General features: G+C 37.4%; 1 protein-coding gene across 7 annotated transcripts in view; it reads right to left on the minus strand.

Moving 5' to 3' along the window:
- The window catches only part of MIMS1 (mitochondrial inner membrane scaffold 1), a 20,706-nt gene continuing 2,424 nt past the window's right edge, over positions 1-18,282 (minus strand). For 5 of the 7 annotated variants that reach the window (XM_088051120.1, XM_088051131.1, XM_088051114.1 and 2 more), the window contains exons 2-5: positions 6,813-6,920; positions 5,105-5,577; positions 2,899-3,010; positions 1-1,850 (exon numbers count right to left, since the gene is read on the minus strand). In XM_088051120.1, the coding sequence (XP_087907246.1) occupies positions 1,551-1,850; positions 2,899-3,010; positions 5,105-5,553 (861 nt within the window). In that variant the 5' untranslated portion in view covers positions 5,554-5,577; positions 6,813-6,920 and the 3' untranslated portion in view covers positions 1-1,550. Of the gene's footprint in view, positions 1,851-2,898; positions 3,011-5,104; positions 5,578-6,812; positions 6,921-12,021; positions 12,138-17,991; positions 18,069-18,282 lie in introns of those variants that run through there. The other 2 variants (XM_014257220.2, XM_014257223.2) reach the window with 2 other exon arrangements.

Genomic DNA, 18,282 nt, shown 5'->3' on the forward strand with positions numbered 1-18,282 from the left:
TTCACAGAAATATTTTTTTAATAATATTTATCAGAAACATGGCACTTTACATCTTCAGGTTGCTGAATATACAATGATTATTCCTCACAACATCCCTGTGAGGTAGGCATTAGATTGCAGTTACTATTTTACATGTGGGCAGAGGCAGAGAAGTATGCAATCAATCCTGCACAATTAATAAAGTTCAACTCACTTAAACACAGAGAAGCGCTCAGTGACTTGAATGAAAACAGGACAGTGAGGCAGAGCTGATCACTTCACCAGCTGTACTTTTTTACTCCAGTCAATTGCAATGCTCAGGGTCCAACTCTATTGCTTCCCCATATACCCCTGCAAAAAAGCACCTTTTTTAAACAACTTTACACATGCTGAGTTGCTACAAAGTAAGATCTGTAGTAGAAATAGGAAAAACACACTTCAGTTTACCCTACATTTGAATAAAACTGAGAGACGTTTGCCTGCCCAGCCAAATGGAACAGCTTCAACTTTAGTCCTTTATGACATCTGAGACAGCATTTCAGCCTTCAGGTATGAATAAGTGTTTGCTTGACTTAATCTAGGGGGAAAAAAGTTTGGTAGACTGTGATCACTGTCTCAGAAATCATGCTTATTTTAGTCAAATTGTTTTACTGAGGTATGAGAGAGGAGGAAGAACTTTGGGGTTTAACTTTCCATGTGTTTAAAAAGCGCCTTAGTATAGCAATTTCTCAAATAAAGCTTCTCTTTCCATTTTTTTTTTTGTTTTAGAAACGAAATAGAGCAGGTTTGTAAACTTTTAACACAAAGAACAAATCCTACTGTTTAATATACAATTATTGATTAATTTAATGACTTTGTACTGTAAATCAACTTGGAAACAAAGTATACTTGACAGTATGGCTACTGTGATTAACTCATCTTCCTACAGCTTTCAGTTGAGATTTCTGAAGAGATGGACTGTTAAAGAAAGATTCATAGTCTCAACCTGTAAACCACCACAGCCTGGCTGAAGCCAAGGAAGCCATTGTAATTAATTCCTGCTGAGTAGCTGATCCATCAATTGCTTCATGTGCAGTATCAGTCTGCTCCAAACTGAGAGATGATCACGATTGAAGAGGCTTGGGTCCACATACTCTAAAAACCTAAACATACTGCTCTTCCCAGCAGAGAAATCTTCGTTATCATTTAATGGAAGGCTCAGTCTAGTGGAACCATGGCTGTGCACTATGATGGGAGAAGAACAGAGTAGTGGCTTTTGACAGAGATCGCCTTCATTTTGAGGAGGAGGGTGTGGAAAAAATAAGAGGGAAGAGTTATTGTTAACATTATTACCAAGGGACATGTTAACTTTTAATCTGAGATTCACTTTTCCTTCTGTAAATTGAAATTTTGTCATAACGTCTTCCCAAAAGAACTTTAAATTTTAAATCCATGTAGCAAGTGTAGTCTCCAGACAAAGGGAAAAAAAAAAAAGGAAAAAAGAAAAAGAGCTCAGAAGTGCACTTTGCCTATCCTGCCTCACAAAGGGTTAAAGTGCTAAATTTGATATATCAAAAAATTAAGCATCTCTCCTACTCCTTTATTTTTTTAAATGAAACTTTATCTTTGGTTTCTTGTAACTTCCCTGTAATTTTATCCTTTGTTTCCTCCATCTTCTCTGTAATTTTATCCTTTGTTTCTTCCATCTTCTCTGTAATTTTATCCTTTGTTTCCTCCATCTTCTCCGTAATTTTATCCTTTGTTTCCTCCATCCTGTCTTGTAGGTATTCCTTTACTGGTGGTGGTGTGGACATGTAGCCCTGCTTTCGTAGATATTTAACGGTGAAGGATGTTCCTCCCAAAGTCACGGTGTATCTGGCAGGAGTTGCAATCTTAAAGAAACCAGAGAACACACCACATAGATAAAACAGGAAAATAACATCAAGCAAAAGCTATTTTTTTATGTTGAAAATTTATTCTGGCCAGTGTCAGATTCTAAAGATATATTCAATTTATAAGGGAATAAGCCAGTTTACAAAACATCCCCTAGAAATGCATACCTTTTACTTAAAGTATAATTTTTTCAGAGCCAGCAAGGGCATTAGACTTCCCTTAAAAAAACTGATCAACACAAATCCTCCTGTGCAGCTTGTAGGACAAGCATTCGGCATCTTGATGCAATTCAGAACAGACTGCATGTGAACACTGAGCTTCTTCCAACACTGCCAGATCTCCCAGCTATAACAACATCTTTATATTTAACCATATTTATTTATTGGTCTCTTTTAGGCACAGGAAAAAATTGGAAAGAGTTGTACTTTCACATTTTGTTTGGGAAAGTAACCCCTTTGAAAACAGGCAAGAAGCATACCACTTTTGGAAACAAAACAAGTGAGTGGCATGTACAGCAAAATACTGTACCTTGTTTTTGAATGGCCTGACATGATTCAAGTTTCCCAAACACAGACTTTGCACATATAAAGCAATAAAAGGAAACCCAAACGTGAATGTAAGTAATTGACTTACAATTCAATTGGACAATGAAAATACTTAAAAGTGATGGACAACTAAGGGGAAGACAAAAAATCATCTAGGATAAAAATAACTGTACTTTTATCTGGAATTCAATGAGGTGTTTAGACTTTATCTCTTTATCCCTGCTAATTATGTCAGAAGAATAACTTAATAACTTAATTGTCATCTCAGAGGGCTGCAGCAGTTCTGAAGCAAAGAAGTTAATTTAGAAATACAGATAGACTCCTTGAAGGAACATAGAACACGTATCAACTTGCATGGGACTATTTTTACCACAAAATGAACGCTTAAGTACATGTAACTATCGAAGAAAGCTAATTAATTCTTTCTGCTGTAAATAAGTAAACCCTGTTCAGTTCACCAGGCAAGACTTAGAGCTTATTTACAAACTATAATTATACTTACTTTATACAATGCATATGCAGTTAGGGCATTTCCACTCTGGGAATTTTTCAGTATGTCTACTATGCTGTGTGGTAAGCCAATCAACTCTAGGAATGGAACAACATTCACCCCACTAAAAAAGAGAAGAACATTGGTAACTTGAATGGGAATTTGAAACCTGAACAGTTATTTAGAGTACTATTTCTTTATTACAAAAAACTTTGTAATTTGAAAACAAAATGCTTTTTTATCTAAGCAATATACTTAAAGGATTTATGTTTCTGACAGGAAAATTATTATTGTTTTCAACATCTCAAAAGGTGACCCATTTATATTATCCCTGTTAGGTGGACCAGTTTCTAACTTACCTGTGTCCCAGTTCATGTTTGGCGGTAAGTAGATGTAATAGTGGTAAGACAGCTACTCAGGCTCCACCTGTGCATGTTCAATTTCATGCTCTATTTTGCCTAAAATTACCTTTTTTGTTTCTTTTAAAATTTCAGACAACGTTCTCCATTCACTTCTAAATATATCAAATATGGGATGTGGCAAAAGAAAAGGAAGCAACATGTTACATGGACAAGACTTCAGGGGCTTTATGCTCAGTTGTTCTACTGTGTCAATATAAGATGTCAAGATGGGTGGAGGGAACTCCTATCACAATTTTATTTCTATTTGAAATCCAGGGAAACACCAAAGGAGAAAAGAAAGCTCATCTTTGTATTACAGAAGAAAGCTACACACAGTTATAGAATATCTGAGTTTCCAATATTTAGAGTTTTTGTATTATTAGTTATTATTATCCATTTCTATCTAATATTTTAAGCATTCTTCTGAGCATGCAATCACTTTAGCATTAGGAACAGTAACAGGCAATAATTTACCAACAGTTACTAGAACCTACAGTCTAAAGGCCTATTCCCAGAGTAGGAAATGGAGACCTAGTAGGAGCTAAAACACAGCACTAACTGTGCCATTTCATAAACCACTGCTGTTTAGCCTCGTATGACCAGTCATTCTGAAAGTTATTTTTCCACTTCAAGACGTTGCTGCTCTTGTGGAAGCTTTGTTGTAATTAGTTTAATTAGTTTCTAGTTGAATATTTCAGTTGTTTTCATCTGCCAAATACCTACTTTAGCAGTAGGCTTTAGAGTTTCAAGAAAAGTAATCTTCACTCAATCTGAAATGTCTGGATGTAAGCATCAACCTGAATTAATCCAAAGCAAAATATTTTTAAAGCTCAAGACCTTTATTCCTCTGGCATGAGCTAAATTTAGAATGACATTTGGATCTATAGCTCCCAGAAAGGGCAATTATGCCAGCTGGTTAGAGTAACTAAAACAAACACTTGTCCAGTAAGGCATTCTGATGTCAGAGTTCCATCCTTGCCACCACAAACCCTTGTTGTTTCATGCTTTCTATTATTAAATATATAACACCAGCAGTCCAGAGATAAACATTTGCTCATATTTAGCAAACTATTTCGAAATAAATAAAACCTCTTTTATCTGAACTAGCAAACTAGCAGCTCATGATGTAATAGTTTTTTTCTGATAAATTTTCCAGAATGGTATCTAGTAACTAAAGGAAACTAAAATTAGAATACTTAGTTTATCTCTTTTTTCTTAAACACACAAATATTCAATTTCAAATTAAAAGTATGGTATACAATAGCAATTTTTTCAGTGGACGGCAGGAAAGACAGGAAACAGACACAAAAAAGGAAGGGATAGACATAGGTTGTGAACAGCTAGGTGAGGTGAATCCATGAAGTGAAAACCCAGTGATGAGGAAGGACTGGGAATGAAGTGGGGAGGAAGTGGTAAAATACCCTGAAGTCCAAGGGCAAAAAAAAGAAAAGGTCTATAAAGATCTCAACTAGCCATTCATAATCTGGATTCCAAATCCTTATCTTTACCTTTTGAGAGGTTAATGAGAATTTCAATGCTGTTTATATCCATGAATCATTTTGAAAAGATGAGCATTCCTTTAAATGTTAGCAACATACCTGGTACACAGCAACTGCATGGTAATAGTATGTACATGACACTCTCATGACTCCTGTATACTTTCAATATTAATCTTATGCTTTAGTCAAAAATGTAGCCACATTTCTCTTTTAAATATAAAGGCACTTTTAAACATGCAATAATAATTTTTATGTCCTTTCACTAGTAGATCTCAATTCAACCAAGGTATTGGGCACCGCAACAAAATACCTACTTACTTCATGGCTGCATAGTAAAAGGATCCAAACCATACAGTGGAAGTCAGAAGGTGCACTGGAATCATAACTTTGCCATACTGCTTAAAAGTTTTCTTGAATCTCTGAACAAGACTAATTGATTTATCTTGTAATGGATCAGGTTCTGAAGAATCTGACTCTGCAGGGATCTGCTTGGGTGCATCAGTGGCTGAAGGCAAAGGATTTCTCTCTTCTGATACTTTATGAGAAGCATCTGCTGGCTGTGATGAAAAAGCAGTTTTCTTTGAGGCAAAGTGAGCTGCACTTGCATGAAGACATCGTTTAGGAGGGTCCAGTGCCAGAATCACTTTGCATCCCACATTAGACAACACAGACTGTCCTTTTAAGCACTGAAAGACACCGGTACGAGAGAAGAACCAACATGTCCCGTGTGCTAGCTGAGATACAGAATGTAATAGACTCCGCTGCATTTTGATAAAGTGTAGATGAAGTTTCTAGAAGAAGAAACAAGAGTAAACAAACTGCATTTCAATGGTGTGATTTCTACTTGCTCCAATGCCACTTGAAATTCTCAAATTTTAAATGGCTTTCTATTCTATTTCAAAAAGGTTTTCCTTATCTTTCTTTGCAGAAATGGTTATCTTTCAGAATTAAGGAAATAATTTTCTAATCTCTTCAGCATTCTGAACTAAAATAGCCCTTTCACTTAACATACTCTGCTCCTCACTGCTAAAATGATCACTCTACTCCAAAAGAACACTCTTAGGAATTTAGTATTATCTACTGCTTTTATCTACATAACCTGGCACAGCCATTGAAAAGTTACCTTAAACTTCACTTAATAGTAGCATCTTATAACTTGAGTGATACTTTGAGCCTACATAAATGCATTATACATTCACTGAAGTAAGTGCAATTAAAATTTATTTTTGATGTCAGTGCATTCTTAGTTTTGGTAAATTTTTTCATGTTCTATATTATTTTCAGTAGAAGCTCATACAAATAAAAAAAACCCCAACAGAAATAATTATTAACAATCAAGCAATAGCCTAAATAGTAACAAATGTAACTGTAACAGCCTGCCAGTAACACCTGTAAGGAAGGGGAAAGGTGCTGTTGAGTGTCATATATTAATATGAGCAAAACTGAACCGCAATTTTCCAAATATTGCAATGCAAAGAGTATTTTAAAACTGTGGAACAAAACAGGTAACTTTATGATTTTGAATATTTACCAGTTACTCCTGAAAGTCTGAAATAACTATTGAGAGCTTCCCCACAAAGAAGAATGGAATTTAGTTTTGCATGCATAGACATCAACAAGTAATTTTTACCCCCCAAAATGTATGTTTTGAAATTGTGAAATACTCTCTCCTTTCCTTTATTCAGTGGTTTCAAGTTACAAAACTAACGTTCCTTCCCTCCCCAAAAAAAAGAAAAAAAGGTGATGCTGATTGATGTTACAAATGCCACTCAATTTGGATATATTACAAGTTTTGTATATTACTAATGCTTTTTCATTTTTAATTATCACAACAATTCTTTATCCAAACTAGGAATCATTCAAATTTAATTACAACATCCTATCTACTTTCACTTTACCTGTAGCCTTAGATATACATCAGGTGCTTTAGTAGTGAATTCTTCTAAGCTGCAGAAAATGATCAATATTTCCTAACATATGAAGAAGTTAAAAAAAAAAAAAAAAGAAAACCCAAAACCATACATACCCTTTATTACTTTCTAGATGTGGTAAGGTTTGTATCTTCAAAAAGTTGCAACTCTTCCGCTAGCTCCCCACCTTTCAAATATATATCTTGAACACATTGATGCCCCTGCTGAAGTGAAAAAAGGCACATTTAGAGAAATAGCAACAACAGCAAATTAATCCTATGAAGATTTCTTTCTGGTCAGCCTGAAACCTTGCAACTGAAGAAGTTATTGGTGTAAATTCCTTTTTGAATACTGACATGCTAATGGGAAATTTTTTTTCTGTGTAATTTCAGAAGTTCCTCGACTGTGAATTACTGTTCTCTTCCAAGACAATAAAGTTTCATAATCTAAATGCATTTGTTGGAACATTCCTGCCCATATGTTTTCTACATAGTTTTATGCTACTGTTGTACTTGAATTAATGGCAATTACTAGAATTACAATGTTCGAGGTGGGGAAAAGAGGTATTCCCAGGTTTCAAACTCCCTAGGAACCTCTGCTTTGTTTGTGACACACACACTCTTTTGCTGAACTCCTACTAATAGGAGGTACTGCATCAGTGGGGAAAAAGGAACTTGTGTCTCTGTATAAGGAAGCAGTTACTCTGTCATGTTGAGTCACGAACTCAGTGGGAGTTAAGAAGTGTTTCTGCTGCTCATGGAGCAGTAAATCAGCTACAGGTACTGGCCCTCCACAACTCAGTTTTCTGTCAGACTTCACTGGAAGCAGCAACTGGCTTGTGGTATCTCTTGTTTTACAAGAAACAGAGATTCTTGCTTACTTCTGAAATCCAAACGGAATTGCTTCTCAAAACAAGAAGTACTGAAAACACTCAGCAAAACTCAAGTATTCAGATGGCAGTCTGTCATATGCCAACTACTTAACTGATTTATAGAAATTGTAACAACAAACTTGGAACATGACAACTACATTCCTTGCCTATTGCCGCTTACAGTTCTTTCCTGAGGATAACATTCTCCACAGAGAACTGTTTTCTCTTTCACTAATAGTACACAGCATTGAGCATCTGCCCTAAGTAGATTTTCCTCAATATCCAGACAGCAGACTCAGCAAAAGGCATCCATCTATGGGAATCTGGGGGCTCTTGAGTCAGACTTCTACTGTTCACCAGTACCCTATTAAAAAATAACTGTTCCAAACAAGCTTTGTAAATTGTCACCATACAGCATGGGGGAAACCATAATTCTGAGTCATTTATGTAATTAATAGGACATTGTGTTCCAGTAGCCTTGGAAAGAGAACATTCATCAGCACAGGACTAAGAAGCTGAACAAGCATTTCTGAATTTTTCCACTCCTTGGAGTGTATTTACAGTAGCACTTCTCAGAGCACCGTTTTTAGGTTTTGCATTCCAGCACTGTCCGAACACCTCTGACCCACTGCAGTGTCTGCAGAACACTGAGGGAGGAAGTGGCTCCATTCTCCTAAGTGTGGGTCACCACTGTGTCCAGTGCTCATCGGGCAGCACATAGCACTGATGTGATCAGTAAATGAGTTTCAAGGCCTTTGCTCACCAAGTTATATGCACCATGTAAGACCTAAAACAGAACGTCACCAATGGCTTTAGAGCAGACAAAGTCTGGAGCTATTACAAGATTTCCATGACACTTTTTCCCCCTATATTCTCAGATGGACTTGAAAGTCATTAATTAAAGGCTTTTTTCTCCATGATGCATGACCTGGGAGGTCAAAAGGAATGTTATCTAAACATATACAGTAGACCCTGAAAAGGTTTTGCACCCTGTAAGCAGTAAGTATGGTTCTAGTTGATATTCTGCACAACTGCTTACTGTTTGTTTCTCCAGTTTAAATGTGGAGAAACACAATAGCTTGATTGGTAAGGAAAGACTAAGATATGATAGTGCTTATGTTTGAGAGAATAAAACAAAATATAATTTTTGAAACAAGGTTAAAATTTCCCTAATGACCTTATTATATTTCACACAGTTTTTCACTTCACTTATTTAAATGAACAAAGGAAAGACCTTTTGAAGCATCACTATTACACTGCTATCCAGAAGCACTGGGATGAAGGAAGTATTATAATGGTTACAGCATGACGTAGGAAGGGCACATGAATAAAGTAACAGATTAATATAGCATATACTTAGAAAATCCATTTTAAAGAAACAAGTATTTTTAAAGGGGTGATGGATGCAGCTGCTCAATTGTTATACTTTAGTTACCTGGCTGAACAATGCAAACAAATCTTTAACAAGACAGATAAAGTGCACAAGACAGATAAAGTGCACAATAATTATAGTTGGAGGTCCAAATAACTATGAAACTAGCTGTTTCATCCCTCTAAAACGTGAGATGAATACAGAGAAACTTGTTGTTTATGACAGTTAGCGAAAGGAAGTTCCTAATAACCTATGCACTCAACAAGCAGCAGGAAATGTGTCAGCCTATGGATCTGAGACACAATTTTCTTCTCTAAGTGTAATACTTCTCAAAAAAGTTACTGGAGCTATACAAGCTATACAATTGCCCCTGTAACTTTAGGTTTTTAAAACCACTCAAATTCAAAGGAAATCAGGACAGTAACCTGAATGTTACCCATAACTGCACCTAGTGACTTTTGAAAAGCTGCTTCTTCATTTCAGTGTGTTTAAGATCTTTCCTGCTGTTGCATCATGCTGCAAAGGTACAGAAAAGGAGAAGGAACAAGCCCCAGATACCAAGGTGGGAATGCACTTGTCTGTGGGGTGAGGGCAGGGGGAAATGTGTTTTAAAGCATCTTAAATGTCTTTATTCATTTTCTCTTAAAAATGCCACACATAAAAAAACCCCAAATCTGTTAAGGACAGATATAACTCCAAGAATGTCTGCTCCAAGAATCCCATGTTACTGAAGAGATACTAGCTACAGAAACCATGAAATGCTATACAAACACTTGCGATACAGTCTCCTTTTGAGCACTGTCATATCCCAGCTAACTATTTAGTAGGATCTCCAGCAGACTGTAAAGTGAGCTGTAGAGATCTTGGCTATTCAAGACAAACTCCTGGTTGGGATTTGTGGACATCCATTTAATTCCTGAAGGCACCCCAGTCTCATGGTGAGCTGTTAACAAGGCCTCTGACCGTAAAGGGAGTGCTCTAGGGGCCTTTTAACGAAAAGTATAGATCAGCTTTTCATTGCAACGCTGGAGGTTTTGTTTAGGAATCTTCTGTAATTGTGTTATAATTCAGATCAGCTTTGGCATAAATCTGATACACTGCAAGAGCATCCTAGCTCTTGTATTTACTCTACTTTCAAGTGATAATTAGGAAGTAGGTATTAGATTTGTTTTTTTGTTCCCAAGGACAACAAAAGTTCAGGAATTTAAAATGCCACAGAGCTGGCTTATGACTGTCACAAAGTCATGGGCTTTGGATGTGTGCTAACATTCTACACAAAAAAACTACAGATCATCTTTGGAAAACACAAAAGCAACAAGCCTGGCCAACAAAGGTATGGCAAAGGCTGCTGTGGATAATTTACTGTTGGAAAGAGAAAACATGCCAGAGATGCAGTCAGATGAAACTTTCATCAGGATAGTTTGTATAAAAATGGTTACCCTGTTACAATTAATGTTTTTTGAGTTACCAGAAAAATTAAAAAATGAGAAGTGGGAGTGCATAAAAGATGGCAAAAACTTTAGTGTTAAGATAATGGTAAAAATTTGTGTTAAGTTCTTTTGTAAAAGAGGTCAGAAAGCATCTGAGGGAATTGAAGGTATAGTATATGTAAAGAACACTGGATTATTTTCTCAGTTATACCAGAAACACTCTGGACACAATATGTAAATATGGATGACTTGAAAGCATTTTCACTTGTTCTGTTACTGTTTAAAAAAAGAACATTAATTATACCACAGGAGAGTTCCCAATGAAAATCCATGAGCTTTTTCCACTCCCAAGGCACCTTTCTATGGAAACAGAGAATTAATTTACATTCTTGTCATATTTAGTGTAAAATCTAGAAAACTTTGAGGACTGTCTGTGGCAGACAGAGTAGAATTTTGAAAGGAAACAAACCAAGTTTTCAGAAATCCTTCTCAACTCATCTTTCAGACTGCATAAACAGGAAATACAGAGATGTCATCCAAGCATCTAAGTTTAATAAACAAGACCACCATATTGCTTACATTTTTACTAAACATAATAAAAAATAAAAAAAACAAACCCAAAGCTTGTTTCAGATTTAAATTGTTCTTTTCAAGAACTCATTGACAGTGTATATATATATATATATATATATATATATATATATATATATATATATGTCTATATATATAAACAATGGATTTAGCCAAGCTTATAACTCAAAGTGAGAAAATAAGAAAACTACAACTGAACTGAAAACATATATGGTTGTCCTAAAAATCTGGGAACATATTTTAAAATCATTGTAAGACACTGCAATACATGCAAAACATTGTTTTCCTTAAATTCAACATAAAACTATAAACCTCTTGGAAGCTGCAAAGGGTTGGCACAGCATGAAGTCACTAACCACGGATAGGAAAGTAGCAGTGCATAGGGACTTTTTATGCTTTGTATTAATACCCTGAATGTACAAATGAACATTTAGAATTTCTATTTTGATCTTTACTGCTTTTGCAGTGCCACTCAAATGATCTGTTATTCATTCTAAACTAAGAAACTTACTTATAATTTGAAGTTTGGGCATCATTAGCTGTTTTGTCTACCATTCAGAACTGTCAAAAAATATGGGACCACATTTTAGGTTAAAGGGAATAATGCAAAATAAATCAGTGGAATTTATTTAAAACTTGGTAAAATCATGTTGAAACAAATAAAAGACTAAACTGTTGCAGAAAATGACCCTAAAGCATTAGCCCCACCCTACCTTTATACTATTTTCACTTAGTAAATGCTATGCTATAATTTTTTTAATTGATCATATTATTATAATTCAATACTGTTAAGTGGAGATAAGCTAACAACTTTGTTACCCTTACTTTACCTAAACTACTCTTCTTGCTAAAATACCCTGAGCAAAATCAAAAAAGTAAAATAAACATTCCCATGGTCCTTACACACTAAGTAATCTTCACTGCTACAATCTTCTGATATTCAATTATTAAAAAGGACAAGAAGAAGCAGCTTTAGGAAGAGTAGAAGATATTGCAGACATGTATAAAGTCTGCACACTGGATTCAAAAGACAAATAAAGCAGGAGAATGTAACGCAATACCTGTGTGTTGAATTATACATCTGGAATGCTAAACAGGAGCCTTAACAGCTGATCTGCACAGAGTCAGTATGTCCATGGTAACTCCATTTTCCTCTGTGACGTGAAGTACTGGATCTTAAGATTGCATGTAGCTGACCATCTGTCCTGGGTTAATTAAGATGTTAAATTGTATCCCCATTTGTCCACCTAACCCAGACACAGGTTTTGTATTCTTAAAATTCCATCTCAGAGTAAAAGTGAGTAGAAAAAAAGCACCGAGTCTGTTATCAGAGACTGTACTTGCTCCCCCCGCATCAGGAGTTTTGACTACAGCACAGACAGACAACAAGGCACAGATCGCCTTGGCTTTCCAACTAGCCGGAGCAGAGAGGTCTTCCTGGACTGTTTTTCTTTCCCTTTTTCTGAAACGAATCGAACCTGCTCTGGACTGGGGACTCGGGGGAGCACCGGGAGCTTGCACCCGTGGACTACCGGGAGCCCAGCCTGGGCAGCGGCATTTTCCAGCGCCAGAGGGACTGATAACAGAGCGAACACCTACAGGAAAGAGACCCTCTGAAGTTTGTCATCTCTTCTGAAGGGCGAGAGGTTTCGTAATTTTATATCGTTCATTTTTGTGCTGGGTAATGCTGTGCCTGTAAAATAAACAGGTTTTTTCCACTTCTCTCAGAGAAATCTCTTCCCGAACCGGTTGGGGGGTGGGAGAAAAGGGCCACGTGGGTTTGCTTCCCGGGGGGAGCCCCACTGGAAGTTTTCTCCCAAATTTGTCCTAAACCAAGCCAAATACACCATGATATGAAAATGTGACTACTGTCTCTCAAATGCTTCTAAAAGAAACGATCACAATCAGACATAGTGCTTTCTGCTCTTCAGAACTGTTTTTAATAACTGGTGCTATTCCATCTGTTAGTGCTGGTTCCTTCTTTCACAAGTTTCGTTCTGCCCTCTACTGAATTTTTATGTAAGTACAACTCATACTAGTACTACAAAAGGTTTCTGCTCTCTATGATTCCATCCAAGAAGTGTTGCTGGATCATTCTCTATATTAGTTCCAGAGCCTTTCACATTATAAGCACATGTCAAGGAAAAATTTGGCTTTTAAAGTGCTATCTGGTTCGATTTGTTTTTTTGTCTATTTGTCACTCCATAGACATGTCTGCAATAAGCAAGGTAGAGAAGTTATGCCTAGAGATCTTAGCTAAGCTTAAAAATAGGCATCTTATAAATCTATGTTTAAAAAGGTCAAAAAAGCCTTATGTTACTTCAAAGCAGGGCCTGTATTCATCTGCTTCTTCACACTACCTTCTACTTTAGGCTAATGATAAAAATAAGATCCAATTCTCTTTTCATAACACTTAGGTAATTCAGAGTTCAACTCTCTGAATACTAACAGCTTATTCTGTCCTTGTATCTCCCAAGGTATCATTAGTTCATTTCTCCTAAAACACTTGTGTTTTTTCTTTCAGAGGGTTTTCAGCCCCAGGGTCCTTGACATGCAGGTGTAGGGGCTGTAGAGGCACAGGTGTAGTGGTGCGGTTTACAAAGCAGTGGAAGCTTCTACTGGATAACTAACAGGGCCTGGAAAGGGACTTCATATAAGCAAGCTTCAGGTCTGCAGTTTCATGCATATGACTGTGAACTCCCTCAGAAAAAAAAAACAACCCACAACTGAACTGATGAGGGGTTAGATGCTAAAGCATGAACAAACACACAGATCAGTTTTCTACACTTTATCAAAACACTGAGAATTGCTTAGGATCTTCCCTCTCAACAGTACATTGTATTTTATCTGATAAATTCCTTACCTCTTTCAACTGCCACTGAGCATTTCAAATGTTCTGACTCTACACTTTAACACACGCTGAAACACACTGGAAATACAGATATTAGTTCTATGTTCACAGCTCAGATACTTCTTTCATGATGAATTTCAGAGCTGCAATGCACATCTCTTCACTAACAGTCATCAATAGAAGTCAAAAGATTTCTGCCAAAAACTGAACTCTTGCTCAAGACTTCCTGCTACTTGCAACTTGGACTCTAGTAGCCAAGCTCATTTTTTAATTCATGGTTTTTCTGGTCACTCAGCACTTCACTGATACAGACAATGTGGATTATAATAATGCATTTTTTAAGTCTCTGGAATTGTAATAAAAGAATTATTCATGAAAAATGTAATGAAACAATTAGAGACACACTGCAGATACAGTGACTTTTACTGAAACAGATGGTGCTAGCACAAATAAAGTTCAGCCTTTTTGCCCAGATCTGTTGGGTTTGTGCAGCAAGGTGGAGGGTGGGCTATAGGGGTGGTTTCTTAGAGAAGCTGCCAAAAGCTTCCCCCGTGTTTAAGAGAGCCAGCTCCAAGAGAGACTCACTGCTGGCCAAGGCCAAGAACATCAGTGATGGTGATAGAGCCTCTGGGATAACATGGCTAAGAAGGAAAAAAAAATGTTGTACAGATGTAATTGAGGCCAGGGAAGAGCAGTGAGAACTTGTGAGAGGAACAGCCCTGCAGACACCAAGGTCAGTGAAGAAGGAGGGAGAGGTGCTCCAGGCACAGGAGCTGAGACTAGCCAGCAGCCTGTGATGCAGACCGTGCTGAGGGAGCTGTGTACCTGCAGCCCATGGAGGTCCCAAGAGGAACACAGATTCAGCTGCAGCCTGTGAAGGACCCCACACCAGAGCAGGTGGATGCCAGGAGTAGGCTGTGACCCTGTAGGAAACCCACACTGGAGAAGGTCCTGTAAGGACCTGAGGCAAGGGGAGTCCATGATAGAGCAGGTTTGCTGGGAGGACTTGTGATTCCATGGGGGATCCATGCTGGAAAAGGCTGCTCCTGGAGGACTGCACCCAGTGGAAAATGGCCCACACTGGAGCAGCTCATGAAGAAGTGCAGCTCATGGGAAGGATTCATGTTGGAGAAGTTTGTGGAAGACTGCCTGGCATGGGAGGGACCCCATGCTGCAGCAGGGGTAGGAGTCCTCTCCCTGTGGAGGAAGCAGGGGCAGAGACAGCGTGTGATGAACTGATTGTAAGCCTCATTCCCTGTCCTTCTGTGCCACTGAGAGGAAGAGTAGGGAGATAACGGGGAGTACAGTTAAGCATGGTAAGGATGAGGAGAATCAGGAAGAAATTTTCAGGATTGGTTTTACCTCTTATTTCTGTACTCTGATTTGATTCGTAATAAATGCAGTTCATTTCCCCACACCGAGTCTCTTTTGCTCATGACAGCAAGCAATGACTGATCACTCCCTGCCCTTACCTCAACCCAAGAGCCTTTCACTGTATTTTCTTTTCCCTGCCCAGCTGAGGAGGGGAGGGGTAGAGCAGCTTTAGTGGGCACCTGACATTCAGCCAGAATCAAACCACCACACCAAACCACAGAATATGACCATATATTCAAATACTTTACCTCGACTAACTATAAAATACATTTATTAGGAATATATTAAAACTTGGATCTTAGAATCAGCTTTGTACAGCCTTCTGCCTCACCTTCCACAGTAACTACCACACCTGTAGCTTTTTTCCTTTCTAGCCTTGATAAATGCCATTTTTGCCACCTTGGTTCTTTACAGGTCTTGCCTCACTGTTGTGTTTCTTCTTTCCATAACCCAAAAGCAAGCAATACTACCATCTGTAATAATACATTATGTGCAAATTATATTATGTAATAATTTTATATGACACTCAAAACAACAACCTTGAAGTACCAAGTTTTTTACTCATCAAATTCATGCAAAATGAATTAATTCATCCAAATTCATCCATTCTAAAGATGTCCAAAAAACATTTTCAAGGAAGAACTCTGAAGCCTTACAATTAGAAACAAAGTCAGAATAAAAGTAAACTAGCATCAAACTAGAAAAAAAACATCCCAGCTTCCCTAAAAACAGAATTCACAGTGGAAGCACTGGGTTCAAGATTTTTTCTTTTATTCTCTCACCACATTTATTTCACACTTTCAAACATTGAAAAGCTGTCATTTTTCCCAGCAAAAAATACAGAACGTTCATCTTTCAGCAGAATTACTGTTGGCAGACATTCACTTCCAGTATAAATCTTTTCTAAATATTCAAAGTAAGTGTTGAATTCTCTGTTGTGAATTCAAATTTCTCCATATGGGGAAATATGTGCAGTATCAATCAGAATATCTTGAAAAATTATGTGTGAAGAGGCTGATCATAACATTTACAGAATACACACACACACACATTCAAAACCACAGTCTTCATCTAATTTTCAGTAAATGCTATTCCCAACATCTCTACAAATGAATATGAACAGTTCTTATGAAAGAAGTATTATTTTTATTAAGGTCTCTATACCTGAGTGGCTAAACCTTCTTGTCCACTATTCAATTTACTACCTTACACAGCACTTCTTGCATAGAGGACATGAAAACAACAAGATGACACCAGTGTCTGAAAGTGCATCAGATTCAGAGATCTGTGTCTTTACACCAGAAGGAGCTCAGATGACACTTCAGTATTAGAACCCTAATAACATTCCTATTCACAGTCTGAAGCAGCAACATTACAACACTGCTGTATTCAATTTGAGAGAGGAATCCTGTGACTGCAACACTGCAACCTTTGCAAGCACACTGCCTTCTGCCAGATGTCATCAACAAGGCCCAAGACTTGTGGTTCAGCATGGAAACATCCCTCATCAGAAAGTACTATCCTATGGCCTGAGACAGCAGGAAGCAAAGGATGCCATCTAATTTTAACATCAGCAAAACAAGATTTTAAATCCACAATATATTAAGGGTGAATAGTTAGTTGCCTGGTACATGCTGAGGCTAAGCACTACCACTGCAGTTAAAGGCAAGTGCTGTGGCATTTTACTAAAATCTTTTACCAGCCACTTTTGGAAGAGACTCACTGAATTCCTGTGAAGCCACTCATGCATTTATTTCCAACCAAAAAAATTCATCCACTGGAAAAAAAGCAACTGATTTGTTTTATAATTTGTTTACGAGCACCTGACTGTATTAACCACCATTCCCTTCCCCCATCCCCCTCCTCAAGGAAAACCTCGGCAGACCTAGAGAGCTGCAGGTGATCATCTGCTGCAACATTCTACAAAGCCACAATCACAGCCACACAACTTCTTGTTTTGTTTACATAAGAACTGTTACACGGGGTCAAGGTCAATTCTCGGGACAAGATAAAACAGTAGATGCAGGGAATTAAAATTTATAGCCCAGTTATGTGTCAATTTCATTTTCTGATGTGCACAAACAGACCTTTACCATTCAGATGAATTGGTTTACCAGGGGCAGGGCCATGTCTGGAAACATAACAAAATATGTGGCTTGTTTGAAGAGGATGAGAAGAAAACGGAGTGATGGAAGGCACTGGGCTACAAAGGGCTGGAGATTTTTAGAGGAAGCACCAAGTTCCAGATAGACTAAATCCTATTGTGTAATGCCGATGCCTATAAGAAGATGTGGCTTCAGTCCTTACCAGATAAAAGGTCCTTAGTAGGCACACCACTCTGGCCTGTCAGCACCTGCTGAAATTGTCATTTTCTGGACAAAATTTAATATCAACAAAGTGTGTTGGACTTAACACTGGTCCAGGGCTAAGTTAATACTTAATGGTTAATTAAGTGGTTAATATCACTTAATACTGGTATCTTCAAGACTGAACCAAATTTAGGAAAGTAGAATCACAACAGATCATAAGGATTTTTTAACTGAATAATAATGATTACTCTCACTGGAATTTTATTATAGCAACAGAGACACAAAGAATGATGTGTGTTTTTTTGAAGTGTCACGATTCAAGACTCAAAAATTAAGAAGTTCTGTAACTTGAACAGTGCTCTTTGTTGCTGTTATTTTCACACTGCACAATTCATTCCTCTCAAGTCAAAAAATCTACTACAGGCACATAATAGTCATTAAAAATCTCTGACCCTGAGTTTGATCCTTGATCTAAAGTGATGGAACTAGGTAGTTACCTCTCAGAATATCAAGGTAAAATCCTTATGCTCTGTTCTGATGACCCCTGGCTGTCCAGGAAGATTTCCATCAGGTTTTGGGCCCAGGTCTCAGTCCTTTCAGTGATTTTATTCCATTCCTAATATTGAAATATTGATGATGATGAATTTGCTTCAGCATCTAATTTTGAAAATAAGTTCATGTTCAACTATCTGATTTAACACCAAAAAGAACTGTGTTGGATTGTCTCTCCAGTCTGCAGGACTAAACTCATTACAAGCAATTTGCTGAGATTCCATTAGCAATTTTAC

The sequence above is a fragment of the Pseudopodoces humilis genome, chromosome 1, assembly GCF_049639895.1.
Source record: "Pseudopodoces humilis isolate 2021_Gansu_Grassland_sample_001 chromosome 1, ASM4963989v1, whole genome shotgun sequence".
NCBI classification, from domain to species: Eukaryota; Metazoa; Chordata; class Aves; order Passeriformes; family Paridae; genus Pseudopodoces; species Pseudopodoces humilis.